This window comes from Musa acuminata, chromosome BXJ3-4, assembly GCF_036884655.1.
Source record: "Musa acuminata AAA Group cultivar baxijiao chromosome BXJ3-4, Cavendish_Baxijiao_AAA, whole genome shotgun sequence".
Lineage (NCBI taxonomy): Eukaryota > Viridiplantae > Streptophyta > Magnoliopsida > Zingiberales > Musaceae > Musa > Musa acuminata.
The window spans coordinates 39,213,656-39,227,705 of record NC_088352.1 but is presented as its reverse complement, the minus strand read 5'-3'; the positions used below and the strand labels follow the sequence as shown (position 1 = coordinate 39,227,705).

Below are 14,050 nucleotides of genomic sequence, written 5' to 3'. Positions count from 1 at the left end.
CCATAGAACCGTTCATCCCACCGTAACTTTTCATCTCGACCGTTCGCGTTGGCGAACCCAAAATGGATGGACGGTTCCGATGAGGCCATCAAAGGTACCTGCGCGGTAGCTTGGGGCGTCAGCTCACCGCCCACGTGGTGCGGCGACGAAAGTTCTTCTGACCTCCCAAACTTTGATCGGGTTGCGTAGTCAACGATGAAGACTAGAATTCCGCGCCGTTTAGCCGGACTTTCACGGGTGAGTCACCCCTGCAACCCTCGTTTTCACGGGATGCAGTTTGCGTTCAAGTCTGTGCAACGGTGCAAATATGGGAAATCCCAGTTGGGTTGCCCTTTTGGCTTTACAGGGTTGAATGGCCTGACACTGCCTTCTCCATCTCTCTTGGATTCTTCTTCTATTCCAAGGTTGACGAGAGTATTCTGATACAGCCACGAATGATTCGAGTATGAGTGCCATGAGAGTTCCTGCCATGCTCATCCTGTGGAACTGAGAAGGTATGGAAGCATAATACCCACAGACACAAGGAATGCATGAGTGGTCAAAAACGAGAGTAGAAAGTACATATTATTCTAGAAGATGTTTGATTCCAATAAGACAACAAACAAGGATGAATTGACCGTCACAAATAATGAATCATCTTCACAAAATACAATGAATGAGAAAAGAAAAGGAAAAACAAAAAAAGGGGCCAAAAAGCAGCACAGGTTGACTGGGAAGCACTAAGAATGGAAGGGAGAAAGGATCTTGAGGGAGCTGCAGCATTCTTCATCCTTGGTCTGGCATTATGCTAACCTGATCAAGTTTTGCTATTAGTGCATCAATAATTACTTATAATTTACCTAAGAAGTTTACACATCCTCTCTTAAGTAGTTATGAGAGATCATGAGGTGAATACAATCATTAATTTAGTAATGGCATTTAACATTTCTGTTAGCTATTAGTATCTTATCATCATTCATTTTAAGTATAAAACATCTATTTTTTTCAATTGATTTTTGCTATTAGTGCATCAACAATTACATATAATTTATCTAACAAGTTTATACAGCCAATCATAAGCATTTATGAGAGATCTTTTTTTTTGGTAGGGTACATTTATGAGAGATCATGAGTCAGATACAATCATGAAGTCAGTAATGGCATTAAATATTGGCATTAGTACCTATCATCATTCATCTTAAAGCATACAAATAGATAACTTTTCTTTAGTTGAGATCACAAATAACAGTACAACTTACATAAACAAGACATGCACTGCTGTAAATAGAGAATTGTAAGAGCCATTTCCAGGGGATCGACAAATTCATGAAAAAAAATGAATTGAATGGACTGAAATAAAGAACGATGAACTATTAATTCCACGAAGCTAGTGAAAACATAACATCATTAACAACGGGAGCACATCTTGTAGGCCAGACTGCCTTCAGGTTTGCGTGTCCCAAAATTAGATCAAGATGGTTCTATAGCAATTTGTTCTTCTCTTAAGAGTTAAGGGCTAAACATCATGGTGGGCTGGTAAAATAGCCTACACCAACTTACATGATCGAAGATGTCAGGCGGATACAAAAGAGTTAGTGGATAGAGGCAGTAAGATTCATAAACAGAAGAACATTCGGATTATGGGTTGATTTCCATACCAAAATCGATTAAGAAACAATAAATTGAAAAGAAAACGGAGGCTTGTCATAATCTTGAGATGTAAACAGCTGTGCTTCCTTTTCTTTTCAAGCAAAGCCTATCCTTATGCATGGTAATAATATATTTGCTCATTTCGATTGGCTTAGTTAAAAAGACCATCACGGGAAAGCAAAAAAATGAAAAAAAACAAAAAAGAGGCTTTATGATGATTTTCATTAAGAGAAAACATCATTGACGACTTGAATAGCCCGATGTGATCCGAACATGTATACGTATGATTATCCGAAGTGTTTTTAAAGTGAAAGTGTCATGCTCCCGAGATGCTATTTGTATAAAAACCGAGGTCAAGAAATGTTTCTCAACCTGATCCCTCCGACATTCAAGTTAGTTATCCGATTTATATGAATATAGACACGAGTAGTTAAAAGAAGTTTTTTTTTTTCTTTTTCAATGTTAAAGGCGAGCTTTTATGTTTGATCGTAAAAAGCACGAACGAAACTTACAATTATTTCTCTTATTAACAAGTTATCTTTCTCATCATTAATGATGGGAATAAAGTTTGTGATTGTTTTCTTGTCATAAATGATAAGAAGAAAGTTTCATTTTATCCTCCCTCATTCGGCACTATATGATGGTAACATCAGATGATTAACCGTTAATATATCCCTTGTCTTAGCCTACAAGCAAAGATAATGGGCATTATTAGAATCACAAAGGTAGATGACAATCGGTTATGCGACCACGAGCGATTAACTCAAGTGATCGTGTTGTTATTGGTATTTGTGTGCACCACTCAAGTTAACTGCCTACCTATCTCTGTAACTCCAACAACACCCATTATCTCTACTTATAGGCTAAAACAGAGGATATACTAATGACTAATCATTCGACATGTCACTGTCACATGGTGCCTAATGAGAAAGGATAAGACGAAACTTCCTTCTTGTCATTTATGACGAGAAAACAATCACAAGCTTCATTCTCATTATTAATGACGAAAAAAACAATCAAATCTTTTTTTTGTTATTTATAAAGAGAAAGACAATCATAAAGTTTTTTCGTGACCAATATAAAAGCTCATATTTAACATAGAAAGAGAAAAAAAAAAACTTCTCTTGGCTACTCGTATCCATGCATATATATCTTAGATTACTAACTTAAACATCTGAAAGATTGAACCAAGAAGCCTATCTCGATTTCAGTCTTGGTGGTACCTCAAGAACACGACACTTCAACCTCGAAACCACTTCGGACAATCCTGCATATATATATATATATATATATATATATATATATATATATATATATATATATATATATATATATATGTTAAGACTATGTCAGGCTAATCAAGATATTAATAATATTTTTCCTATTTTCCCCCAAACAATCTCGTACGAAGCTTTTCTTATTGGCCAAAGCTAATCTGTTATCCCTGCCCTAAAGCATGACAGCAATATTTCATTCGTTTTGGTTGGCTACTCGATGGATTTCTAACCCTTCGATCATCGAATCTGGTTACCGACAATGCTCGTTTTCTTGCCAAAGATCAAACTCCGATTCAGCATAAACTGTGGCGAAATCTCGTGTCCGGTGCGCATCAAAGTCGTAAGTATCCTAAACGTATAAAAGGCAGCAACTGATGTAACAGAGCAAGAAACAGAATCACCTTACCAGAGGATAATCGAGAGGATTTGAGGGCGTGAAGAGATCGGAGTTCTTTCTCCTTATTCTTGGTTGATGCTCGCTCCGCAGACCGAGAGGAGGGAAGCGGCGAACAAGAAGAGGGAAGCGGCGAACAAGCGTTGCAGGAAAAAGGAAATATGAATCATAACGACGTGGCTTTAACGGGTCGAAGCCGCAGAATAGGGTGTGTCGGTCCGAGACCTTGGCCGAACCCGTACCGAACGAAACCGTAATGGTGTGTCCAAATTAGTGCGCCGCTTTCTTTCGTGGACCCGACATTGGCTGCATCAGATTTAGCGAGTGGATGATGTTGCTACCGTTGCGGACGGATGGATCAGCCTTCAGATATATTAAGAGGAAATCACCAGAGGAATCAAATGCTGCAGCAGAATCGCTTATATCCGCTTTTTTTATGTGGATATATGATGGATATATCTTCATCTCGACGCCTGCCAAGTCATGGAAGATTGGATTACCCTTATCGACGCTAACAAGTATAAGAACAATTAAGCACAAAAAATTAAACTGGAATAGCTAATCCAATTCATAAGATCACATCCGCTATAACAACAACATGCTGAAAATGAGAAATGAATTCTCCTAATCCAAATCACAAAATCTCTCTGCAAAAGTCCTACACAAAAACAATCTCTGACCGTGGCATTTTAAGTTCATCCAACAATGCATGAACTAAATGCAAAAGTTTCTGGAGAATGTGCTCGAGTGCTTTCTTTTACTTGAAGAGACTAGGGCGGGAGGTCTTGAAAGTGGTCTTCAACTTTCTGGTAGGGGGCCTGACTTTCTTGAAGACGACGGGGAATTTGATTTTAGAATCATGGAATTGCTTCGTGCTCTCACGCTTGCATAGTTTGGAAGGAATGGTGGCAGTCCTGATAATCTGGATGCAATGGCACCTGACTCGGTGGCGGGATGCCATCTCGTTGTACATCTGCTCCACGGCACCGTTCAGTGTAATATCCCTGTACTCTTTGTACATGTTGTGGTAACCTGTTCGGCTTTGGTACCGCAGCCAGATGCCATAATTCTTGATCTTTGTTGGTTTCCTCTCAAATATCTGCCAAAATTTAGCTCCAGATTTAGCTTGTACATCAAAGAAAAGATATCGTGTCCTAGGAAGAACTGCTTTGGCTCTGTAGACTGCCTAGGTAAACTGTGTTTCAGACTGAATGGCTGCTAAAGGGCATGGATGAGATCAAATTGTTTGATGGAAATCTATGTTGTAAGTAAAAGACAATACATATCCTGAATATTCCATAATTCCATATCTTAAGCACTAGCATGCCTATATATGTTTGACATCAGAATTTCTTTCAATTACTTTACATAAACATATACAAAAGTTTATTGTTGTTAGTTGATATCCCATGTAATCAATATACACTTTATAAACATTTCGATTTATTCCTCAATGTGTCCCCTCTACTTATACAGGTATCCGACTTGGGATCTTGAGCTAGTCACCACCTAGGACCACCCAGGTGGTTTGACAGCCTATGAACAAAAGAATAGGCTAAGGAGGATAAGACCTTTTAGAATCCTACAATAAATAACACAACAATTAGGGCTTGACAGAGAAGAAAAGATTCCAGACAGCTACCTGCAAACCCTAGTTTTGATGTATGATTAAACTAACATTTATTGAGACAGTATGAAAAACTTGATACAACTCGCACTATAAGCACAAGTCACAGAGTTTGCCATAGATTCTTCAGGGAAAAAAGGTCAGATTTATAAAAGTACTCACCATAAGAATATGGATAGCATGTCAAGTCTTTGATTAGTATGTGATTTACAATCCATTCCTATCTTATAAGTGCTTGTTTTTGTAGGCATAAACCATGCATGTTTCATTCACTAGTCCTGACAAAGATGATACCCTAGTAACAACTGTTCGTGATGTGTACCGTGTAGACCATATTAGCAACCTACTATGCATCCCAGTGTATCTTTGGTCTAACACCGGCATGCATGGTAACAATGTAATGAGTGACAGGGCCCTTGGATCCCACCATCACTCATGGGGATCCTAGTAATCCATCCATGTGCATGATGAGCCAGCCCTGACAAGAACAAATTGGGGTTTAATTATAAAATGCCCTGATCAGACAAATATAGGTTAAGGTGATGTTTAAATTATCAAGTTGTTGTGATGTTTCAACTTTTAAATTCATATTCACCAATATTCATATATATGGCTTGTTGTTTAGACTAGTCAAGCAAGAAATGCCAATAATTTTTAACGTGATAGAAGATTCGCCAATAGAACTAAACATCATGGCATTTGAAAATTAACTATACAAAATTTACCTAAATAAATTTCTGCATCCATGCAAACTCAAATGTGGTCACAAAAATGGAAATATCGTATATCCACACTTGCATATTTATAATGCCAACCACTACTTTGGAAATCCAGACATGGATATGAATATGGATTGGATACCATGCATATCAATGTAAGCAGAAAGCCTTAAGTCTAATAAAATCCAAAACTAATTCAACCAGAAAGAGTACATCCAAGGAAGACCAATGTATACATAGGTAACTGGGTTTAAATGGATTAGATCAGGTTGGATGGGAGCCAATATTTAGATATTTAGGAAGAACAAGTCAATCAGCTACAGCCAATTGATACTTGATCAGGGGGTCCAATCGAAAAGTCCATTTAGTTTCAACCAAAACAACGAATAGAAAAGGTATAACACCCAAATATAGTTACAGATTGGAAGTGAACAAATACTTGGACAAATACTATCACTATCATTAACTTGTGGGTCTGTGGTTCGGCTCAACAAGTTAATGGTCAATTAGGGTCATGAAAATGGTGTCAAAGCATGGTTTAAGCCCTGTAGGCATTACGACCATTCTTGATGTATTGTAGGCAAAATGGAGCTTCTCAGAGGTGTGAAGGGAAATGATGCTCCTGTATGTAAGATTGGTTGTAGACACAACCCAACTGCCCCATGCACCTTGAGTGTTCCTCGGGCTAACCAGTAAATTGAACCTCCCCCGATCGACCACTATGAGCCCAAGAAAACCTAGTCCTCTTCAGCCCCAAAGGAAGATTATGTTTCAGCTAAGCCAATCACATCGCACCTGTCAAGCGACAGCAAAGCCATGAATGCTTCTCAACTCATCCACGGAGTTCTTAATGTTGTGAGGGATCATATTCAACCGTTGCCACCACCACAGTACACTGCAATACATGTCGGAGTTACTCATGGAGGTAACTCAAGATTGGAGTTACCCATGGTGGTAACTCAAGGCTCCGATGGCAGACCAGATCCACTGCTTGCTGAACTTCAGATTCGCCGAGTGGAGAAAACCTTTGAAGTCATCAAGAAGGAAAAAAGAAGATATCTTTCCCCCAATAATCAGGAAAGCATATTTCTACATATCTTTTTGGTTCGAAACCCCATCAACTAGAGTTGGTCTCTTTCTTGTTCCCCTTCTTCAATGTTTTTCCTTTTTTTCTATCTTTCAATTTTCAAAATTAAAGACAATGATGGAATTGTCTGAGTGCTATTTTCTTGTTACTTAGACAATGTGGCCTCATTCCTATTTATTTGTTGTTTCATTTTGATGTTGATAATACAAAATTAAGATACTAATCATATGTCAACCTAATCTCAACCACACGACTAACAATTTTTAATTCCATAGACACTCATTTTGACAACAAATTAAAACGTAAATAACTTCATCAAACTAGGCATAGACATGGACCATGTAATTGGCTTTTATATGCAGAAACACAATATTACTTCTTTACATGCTGTACTACTATAAACTAAGATGTCATTGATAAGATTTAGTTCCTTATTTGCTTAATGCATTTCATTCATCATATACCATCATTGGTGAGCTATATCTCAACAATTTGTTAACATACTAATGATTCCAATAATCTCAGACAAACATACGTTTCCATTTATCTTTAGTAAGGCTATCAAGCATCAACCTAAATATCCATTTAGTATCAATAATTAATAATTATATCTAATATCTAATAGGTGAGATTAGCTATCAAAGTTTAACAAGAAAACTTAGTTTCTGGTCGATGACATACAGGACATACAAAGGAGAAACCAAACCCATGACATTCCTTGAGAAAAAGGGACCAAATAAGACGAAAAAAAACCACATTAATAGCAAGAACTTGGCCATTACTTTTCTTCACTTTCTTCAGCTTCCTTAAAAAGTACCTGAAATCCTCAAGGCACATCGGAAGATAAAACAATTAATAACAACGAGCAAACGTGTTGAAAAAGAAGCCAACATACATGCTATAGAACACAGATCCAAAAGATAGGATCCAACATAAAATTACCAGAACTTGGATTTAGCTCTGACTTCACTCGTAGCCCACAGCTTCATACGGTAAATCTTGGGGTGCTCCACTGCCGCCGTTGGAAGAGCTCTACCCACCACCTGATACTGATGAAACTGCCACCATCCGCCGTCATCAACGAGGATCATATGCAACAATCTAAAGCGAAGTACGCGAAGAGCTAACAAGTCGGATAGGACTCTTGTAGGCGAAAAGGGAGTCGATCAACAAATAGACAGTTTCGAAGATTCAGATCGAGATTACCCTAAAGATGGCCATGGATCCAGAGACCTCCAACGCCGCCCCCGCCGGACCACCCCCGATAACTGTCTTCCAGAGGACCAATCGGAAACCCTAACAGCGAGAGAGTCTACATCTTGCCATTGTCCAATATATCCCGAGCACGTAGCCCAATTACGAAAATGTCACGCAGCGATTGGGTTCCACCGTGTTGGTGTATAGATGGGTCGGATGTAAATGCAACCACGAAATACGGATCCAATTTTTTAGGATCGGCCGCTTGGCATCCACACCAACAATTATCGGGGCGAGATCGGCTTAATTATAGATCGTTTTTATGGGGCTTTAAGTCGACTTTAGCTTCCAATCTCCAGTCTTTAGTCTGATGTGAAAGTGGTAAAGAAGAGCTCACCAATGAATTCAGTCTGTTGCACTTAAATCTCGTCTACTTCAGTAACGGGTCGTATTTAAACATAACCACCAAACATGGATCCAACTTTTTAGGATCGGCTGCCTAATATCAACACCAACACTAAACGAGGCGAGCTCGAGCTTATTATAGAACGTCTTATGTGGCTTTAAGTCGACTTTAGTATCTAATCTCCAGTCTATAGTCTGATGTGAAAGTGGAAAAGAAGAGGTCATCAATGAAATGAATTCATTCTCTTGCAACTAAGTTCAATGAAATCTAGAGAATGAATTCATTCTCTTGCACTTGAATCAATGACTTTGGTAACAGCCGATCGATGCGTACTTACATCTCTTCCACTGATCAAACCATTTGTTATGACGCAAGTGATGAGAAATGGGGCAAAAATTAGTGGAGCATTTGACATAGATGATCTCAGCAGATAAACTACGTTAATATGATCTAACACAAGTTCAGGGAAACAAGCAGAGGCTTGCTAAGCCTTTCGATTCCATAGAGCTTAAAAGCAAATTTAAACTAGAACATGAACAAGCCAGCGGAAACAACACATGCAAGATTAACATGATTCGTACACATCATAAGAGAGAAAATCGTCGAAAGATGCATACAAGGAAACGAGGGGTCTCACTTCATGGTTGCAAAGCAAGCACGCAGCGGAGGCAACCACCTTCGTGCATGAGATCAAAGGCCTTGTTGATGTCTTCGAGTGTCATGGTGTGGGTGATGTACTCGTCAACCTTGATTTCCTGTAGCATTTGTGGAGTTGAAATGCCAATTGATGTCATGTTTAATTACTCCTTTTACATCACAGTTGAAGGCAGATACCTTGTTCATGTACTTGTCGACGAGCCAAGGAACTTGGGAGCGACTCTTGAAGCCACCGAATGCAGTCCCCTTCCAAACGCGTCCGGTCACAAGCTGGAAAGGCCGGGTGCTTATCTCCTGACCAGAAGCTGCCACGCCTACGATAACTGATGTGCCCCAACCCTGTAATGATAAGGTAGAGATGTGAGAATGAAGATGTTTAGATTGCAATAGAGGACTCATGATACATGCAGAATTTTTGGGAAAACATGAGGAAATTTTTTTATTCTAGACTATCTAATAAATTTTGATTCTAGACCTGTAATTTTTTCATTCATGAAAAAGATATAAGTAGTCGTGGCAGTATTCTTAAGAAAATATACCAATGGGAAGAACTCATTGCATCAGTGACTGCAACTGGACCACAAACACAAAAGAATGCAGTCTATTTCTATTTGGACCAAAATTACAGGTCTTATACTCATTTTCCGGTTTTGGAAAAATAAAATATCCAGTTAAATCCAAGGCTCAAAGATAAAGTTTTTGAAAGAAATATTACTTTTTGAAGCATTGTATGAAAAAGACCGAAAATATTACCTTGTGACAACATTCAAGAGCAGCTCTCATGACAGAGACGTTTCCAATGCACTCAAAACTATAATCAACACCACCATCCGTAAGGTCAACAATGACCTGCTGTATTGGTTTATCATGGTCTTTTGGGTTCACAAATTCATTAACGCCAAATTTCTTTGCTGCAAACATTTAAATAGAAGAGTTGAACTATGAAAAGGAACAAACCAGGAACATTTTAGTCTTACTGAAAGTTTTTAACACAAAATGCAAATATAACATGACCTTAAAGATGAAACTGGCTTTCTAGTGGTTCTCTATCAATTTATTTTCAGAATAAATGAATCTTAGAATGATTTGAATGATCATTTGTTGTTTCATTCTAAGTGATAAAGGATACTTTGGTTATTCCAAGAGAGGTAACACCAAAAAGGAACACATTTCACTTAAAAGCCTTAAGAACTTTGACAATTACTCTGAAATAAAATCATAGTGAACCAAGCTCACTGCCCTCCCATTGGACCTTCAGGTTTGGCAGAAGTCTCTTCCACTAAGCTACTCTGGCTATAAATGGTGAACCAAATTTAGAAGGTTGACTTAGGTCAACTTAAGGTCAACTGTTAGAGCCGCCACAAAATCTTCACAAATATGGATGATAACAAATAGCTGACCCCTTCAACATAGAATATGTTTCATACCCTCAAACTTCATAATGCATAATAGTAGCTTTTCAATAGAAACAATATCTATGTAACTCCCCGCTGAAACTCCTCCCAGCAGGCATTCAACACAATCTACAAGAACGCCAAGCACCTAACAAGAAGATCAATGTGAAAAATTATAAATGTGGTAATGTTCGATGTGAATGTCTTTCATCTGAACAAGCGTAGTGATCGATGTTTATAAATCCAAACAAAAATCAGTATCGAAACATATAACTAAATACCAACAAATATATGCTCAATCACTTTTTTTATTGCTTTATTTAATGATAGCAGACTGTATAGGTCAATACCATCTGGCATATCAGTACCATATTGGCCTGATAGGTTATGGAACTGGTTTCGGAAGGGTAATTAAATCCTTGCTTCTGACTGCTAAGAGACAAAAGTACATCTATTCAGATCCTACACAACTAGATGATGAACAAAATATAAAATGATAGGCAGAAAACTGAACCCAAGCATACAACATTATCACAAAACTAAGAATGTGTTTTAAAGGAGATAATGAATACCAATATCAAACTTTTTGCTGTCAATATCAACACCAATGATTCGTGAAGCGCCTGCTGTTTTTGCTCCTTCAGCGACCTATGAGAAAAACTTATAACTTGTTTGGGTTCTATTTAAATGAATCCGAGGGTAATTTGAATAGCTTACTGCAAGCCCAACAGTGCCAAGGCCAAAAATTGCAACATTGGAACCAGCTTCCACTTTTGCTGTATTCCATACAGCTCCAAGACCTGAAAAAATTGAACAGAATAATCACAAACTAAAACTAAATTAAGGAAAAAGATGTGAAGCTAGAAAAGAAACAAACAAGAGTGACAAGCCCCGCTCCTTGGGCAGGGAACTGGAAGCAACAAAATTGGGAAAGTGATGCCGTTTGCATGATTAATAGCTTGCTATAAAATTTGTTTTCCTTAAGCAACATAAACACAAAGATAATAGTCCTCAGGCATGCCGCCGGGTAGCTTATGTGAGAACATATCAATGGTCAATATTGCAAGTCCTGGAAGACTAAAGCATGCATGCTAAGAAAACAACAGGTGGAAACAATAAAATTTTCAGTTGAGAAAATTTCAGCTGTCAAACATTCAAGTCAAATTTGCAGAAAACAAATCTAAATAATCAAGTAATTATTCTGAATTTGCAATATATAGTACTGTTACAGTTCACAAAAATTACCAGTAGGGACACCACAGCCAAGCAAGCAGACCTTCTCGAGAGGTGCCTGTGGATGAATTTTAGCAACACTAACATCATGAACAACTGTATACTGACTGAAGGTTGATGTGCCCATGAAATGGTAGATTGGCTTCCCATTCACAGAGAACCGACTCTTGCGATCATTCAACATAACACCAACTCCAGTAGCCAAACGAACTTTGCCACATAGGTTTGTCTTTCCTGATTTGCAAAACTTGCACTCTCTGCATTCTGCTTGGTAGCAAGGTATAACATGATCCCCAGGTTGAACTTCAGTTACCCCTTCTCCTACACTCTCAACAATTCTGAAAATGGAATGTACATAATAATTCCATAAAAAGCAGCTCTATCATTCTCTAACGAAAACATGACATCACTAAGCCATACCCCGCAGCCTCATGGCCAAGAATACAAGGAAAAAGACCTTCAGGATCCTGAAAAAGAAGAAGAGAAAAAGATGTCAGACAAGTTTTTAACTAGGTATAACCATGTGTAACAGAGATAAAGCACTTTAGCTAGGATATCATGCCTGGATGCTGAATATCCACAATATAAACACATTCTAGAAAGCTGATTCAGATGCAGTACAAGATGTAGTTTTGAATTTTGAATTCAAGGAGACACATCTTTGCACTTGATGATGAAGTCGAGTTGGCGAAGAGCCTTGAGGATTTTATAGAAGACCACTTAAGACAACAAACAGAACACAAATGAAACCCAACTTTCACAATGATCAAATCAGCAACCATAACAATGAGAGCACGTTTGACATCTTGGTTAGTAACATCCTAGATTGCTAGGCTCGTCATCAATTCTCTATAAAAAAAACCAAGCTGTCCAATTAGAGCCCTCACCGTGTCTCATCCTCCTCAAAGCGAGATGGACCTCATGATCAATGATTTTTTTCTAGAAACAGGAAAAATAGTAAAATCCATGGAGGACAAATGTTTTCACTGAAAGAAACTAAATGCAAATAAAGAGAGACATGATAAAAAGGAAATGGAGGTGTTTCCACACTAAGCAATTTGATGTTTGCAAGAAAAGCTTGCACATATATAAACAGATTCGACTACTACTAGTCCCCTTATTCAATCAAACAAAACAAACCTTATGTTATTCTCTATTAAACTGTCTTTAACAGACACATTTCCTGACAAGTTCCATTACTCATCAGTTTTTTGGTTCCAATCAAAGAGATTCTTAGACATCATAACTATTCTGAGTGTATTCCACTGTGGCCACCGAGATCCTGTATTTGACGCTGTCAGATCCAGAAAAGCTTCTCAAAAGAAACACGACTTTAGATCCAGAAACAACAAACGATATAAACACAAGATCCAAAAAAGAACTGGTTCATGAAATTGCAGGTGGTAGAGGAGTTACCAATCAGATTCAGTAAAGCAATCCAAAGGATCATTACCTTGCCGCTCCAGGTATATGCGTCGGTGTGGCAGAGAGCGGTGAAGAGTATCTTGATCCGGACCTCGCCCGCCTGAGGCGGCGCCACCTGCACGTCCTCTATCACCAACGGCTTGTTCGCCTCCCACGCCACCGCGGCTATTCCCGTCTCGCACATCAAATCCGCACATAGGAAATCAGAAGAAACACAAAATCCGACGAACGATCACCAAAAAAAAAGAAAAAGAAGGATAAGATCCCTCTCTCTCTCTCTCTCTCTCCACTTTACCTTTGCAAGTGATGACCCGACCCTGCGTCGCCATTACGGAAGGAGAGGAGAGGAGGGGTTCGTGCCCGAGGAGACGAGGGGGTTCTCTCCGAGTGAGAGGATAAGAAGAGGGTGAGATAAGGTCACGATACGGTGAGCGGTATCCGGGCCACAATGTAACCCTAATGGCAGCGCCATTTCGTTGAATCCCATGAAGTAGCGCAGCAGGATGGCCGTCGCTCCTTAACCCGTCTTGTGGTTACCATACGGTCCGGTGATCCATACAGTTGCGCTCTCCACGTATCCGGGATCGATGGTCATGGATTCACGATCCATGCTCCCAAATCCACCGACAAACGAGAAAAAAGAATACATGCATCATTACACCATATTTTTTGAGATATATATATATATATATATATGGTTTTCTACTATTTCAAAGATTTTTTATTTTTTTAAAAAAATAAATAATGAAGATGCGATTTGATTTTGATACTTTGCTACTTATCGGTTAAGCTATCTCATATCTTTAAAACGATGTTTTTTTCAACCATTCATTTAGTTGTTATGTTTTGTTGCGATATATTATGGCTTGGATTTAAAATTGTATTCGATTAAAAAATATTAAATTAATTAATTAATTAAATTTATATATATATCGAATATAATTTTAAATTAATTAATTAAATTATATATATATATATATATATATACATATATATATATATATA

At 38.3% G+C, this 14,050-nt stretch overlaps 2 protein-coding genes across 5 annotated transcripts; both read right to left on the bottom strand.

The window, feature by feature from the left end:
- Positions 1-3,844: 3,844 nt before the first annotated feature.
- On the bottom strand, positions 3,845-8,667 carry LOC135635624 (large ribosomal subunit protein eL20-like). 4 transcript variants are annotated; one of them, XM_065146830.1, is made up of 4 exons: positions 7,940-8,667; positions 7,676-7,856; positions 7,487-7,550; positions 3,845-4,399 (listed from the first exon to the last, which is right to left on the bottom strand). In XM_065146830.1, exons 2-4 carry the CDS (start codon positions 7,822-7,824, stop codon positions 4,058-4,060), a joined length of 555 nt encoding a protein of 184 aa, XP_065002902.1. In that variant the 5' UTR covers positions 7,825-7,856; positions 7,940-8,667; the 3' UTR covers positions 3,845-4,057. The 4 variants fall into 4 exon arrangements, 3 of the variants coding, with proteins under 3 accessions (XP_065002902.1, XP_065002901.1, XP_065002903.1); XM_065146829.1 differs by having other exon boundaries at positions 7,676-7,834; XM_065146831.1 differs by having other exon boundaries at positions 7,676-7,791.
- Positions 8,668-8,796: 129 nt separating this feature from the next.
- LOC135635623 (alcohol dehydrogenase class-3) lies at positions 8,797-13,682 on the bottom strand. The gene is made up of 9 exons (XM_065146827.1): positions 13,341-13,682; positions 13,074-13,210; positions 12,041-12,087; positions 11,633-11,958; positions 11,105-11,187; positions 10,960-11,035; positions 9,747-9,904; positions 9,171-9,332; positions 8,797-9,091 (listed from the first exon to the last, which is right to left on the bottom strand). The coding sequence occupies exons 1-9, from the start codon at positions 13,372-13,374 to the stop codon at positions 8,975-8,977; spliced, it is 1,140 nt and encodes a 379-aa protein (XP_065002899.1). The 5' UTR covers positions 13,375-13,682; the 3' UTR covers positions 8,797-8,974.
- Between the last annotated feature and the right edge of the window lie 368 nt (positions 13,683-14,050).